General features: G+C 43.7%; 1 protein-coding gene across 1 annotated transcript in view; it reads right to left on the bottom strand.

Moving 5' to 3' along the window:
• Nucleotides 1-232: 232 nt before the first annotated feature.
• pou6f2 (POU class 6 homeobox 2) overlaps nucleotides 233-2,197 on the bottom strand; it is an 82,993-nt gene continuing 81,028 nt past the window's right edge. Inside the window, exon 10 of the mRNA XM_053342835.1 lies at nucleotides 233-746. Within this exon, the coding sequence (XP_053198810.1) occupies nucleotides 233-746 (514 nt within the window). The remainder of the gene's footprint in view (nucleotides 747-2,197) is intronic.

The raw sequence follows: 2,197 nt of genomic DNA, 5'->3' as shown, positions 1-2,197 counted from the left end.
CTGTGGTAATCACACTGACAACACATAGTTTTTTTTTTTTTTTTTTTTTTTTTTTTAATGACTGTCCATCCGGGTGATTTTTTTTTTTTCAGTCCTCGTGTCAAAGATGAAGTTTTTTTTTCTTTTTTAAGTGTTTTTTTTTTTTCAATTGTATTTTATTTTGAAAGGACTCCCTCCATTCTCCTCCCTCTCTCTCTCTCCCCGCTCTCTTTTCTTTTCTTTCCCTCCTCGTTCATTTCATTTCGGGGAGCTCCTCTAGAGAATCGGTGAGAGGGTCCATGGCCGCGGCCGGTCCGATGTCTGGCTGTTTCAAACGCTTTATCGTGTTTTTCAAAGCTTGCCTCTTGTTGCAGAACCAGACTCGCACCACCTCCCTGTCATAGTTCAGTTTCTCCGCTATTTCCGTCATTTCCTGTCCGGAAGGGTGCGTGTTCTTCTCAAAGTGGCTGTTGAGGATCTCGAGCGCCTGCGGGGTGAAAGAGGTCCTCCGCTTGCGTTTTTTCGAAGGCTCGCTGCCGATAAACTCAGTCAGGTTCTGCATGCCGGATCGGTGGCGGGCCTCAGCCTCGGCCATCCAGCGCTCCAGAACGGGCTTAATCTTCTGGGCGCTTTTAGGGGTGATGTCCAACTTCTCAAACCTGGCAGGATATAAAAGGCCAGGGTTCAGTTTGCCTGTCAGACTGCTACCTATAGTGTTCTCTTGGGCTTCCTGTGGTAGGAAAAAGTGGCTTCTCAGGATGGTGTGTCTGGGGAGAATTGAGAAAAAAGAATCTTACTTAGGTGCCCCTGCCAGAACAATAAGCTGTCTAACCTTTTTTTTTAGTTATTTATTTATTAAAAAAAGAAAAAAGTCTCCTCAACCAGAAATGCCACAGGGACCGAGAGACTAAAACATCCAGGTACACATCCCAGCCAAACCTCCTCCTCCTCCTCCTCCTCCTCCTCCTCCTCCTCCTCCTGGAAACACCACACAGCTGTAGTAAAAAGCTGGAGGTGACATCACTCTTCCAGTATGAGTGTTAAAATAAATCTGGAAGAAGCTTTTTGGTTCTCTGTCCCAAATTGGCAATAGTGGAGAAAGGAGATATTGCCGATAAGTCCCTTCCCTCCCCATCATAGAAAAAAACCCCCATTGAAACATCTACTATCTACAACTAAAATGAGATATTGAACCCCTGTCCCTTCCCTCCCCATCATAGGAAAAAAAAACATTCAAACATCTACTAAGTCCAATTGAACCCCCATCCCTTCCCTCCTCATCATAGGGGAAAAATTCCCTCCCCATCATAGGAAAAAAAACCTATTCATACATCTACTAACTACAACTAAAAGGAGATATTGCCGATAAGTTCAATTAAACGCCCTGTCCCTTCCCTCCCCATCATAGGAAAAAAAAAAACATTCAAACATCTACTAAGTCCAACTGAACCCCTGTCCCTTCCCTCCCCATCATAGGAAAGAAATCAACATTCAAACATCTACTAAGTCCAATTGAACCCCCGTCCCTTCCCTCCCCATCATAGGAAAAAAAAACATTCAAACATCTACTAAGTCCAATTGAACCCCCGTCCCTTCCCTCCCCATCATAGGGAAAAAAAAAACATTCAAACATCTACTAAGTCCAATTGACCCCCGTCCCTTCCCTCCCCATCATAGGGAAAAAAAACCCATTCAAACATCTACTAAGTCCAATTGAACCCCCGTCCCTTCCCTCCCCATCATAGGAAAAGAAAACCATTCAAACATCTACTAAGTCCAATTGAACCCCCTGCCCTTCCCTCCCCATCATAGGAAAAAAACCCATTCAAACATCTACTAAGTCCAACTGAACCCCTGTCCCTTCCCTCCCCATCATAGGAAAAAAAAAACCATTCAAACATCTACTAAGTCCAATTGAACCCCCGTCCCTTCCCTCCCCATCATAGGAAAAAAACAACATTCAAACATCTACTAACTACAACTATTGCCCATAAGTCCAGTTGAACCCCCGTCCCTTCCCTCCCCATCATAGAAAAAAAAAATCAAACATCTACTAACTACAACTATTGCCGATAAGTCCAGTTGAACCCCCGTCCCTTCCCTCCCCATCATAGAAAAAAAAATTCAAACATCTACTAACTACAACTAAAATGAGATCCCTCGTCCCTTCCCTCCCCATCATAGAAAAAAAAATTCAAACATCTACTAACTACAACTA

The sequence above is a fragment of the Scomber japonicus genome, chromosome 21 (assembly GCF_027409825.1).
Source record: "Scomber japonicus isolate fScoJap1 chromosome 21, fScoJap1.pri, whole genome shotgun sequence".
Lineage (NCBI taxonomy): Eukaryota > Metazoa > Chordata > Actinopteri > Scombriformes > Scombridae > Scomber > Scomber japonicus.
Note: the sequence above shows the minus strand (reverse complement) of the source record. Positions and strands in the feature narration are given on the sequence as shown.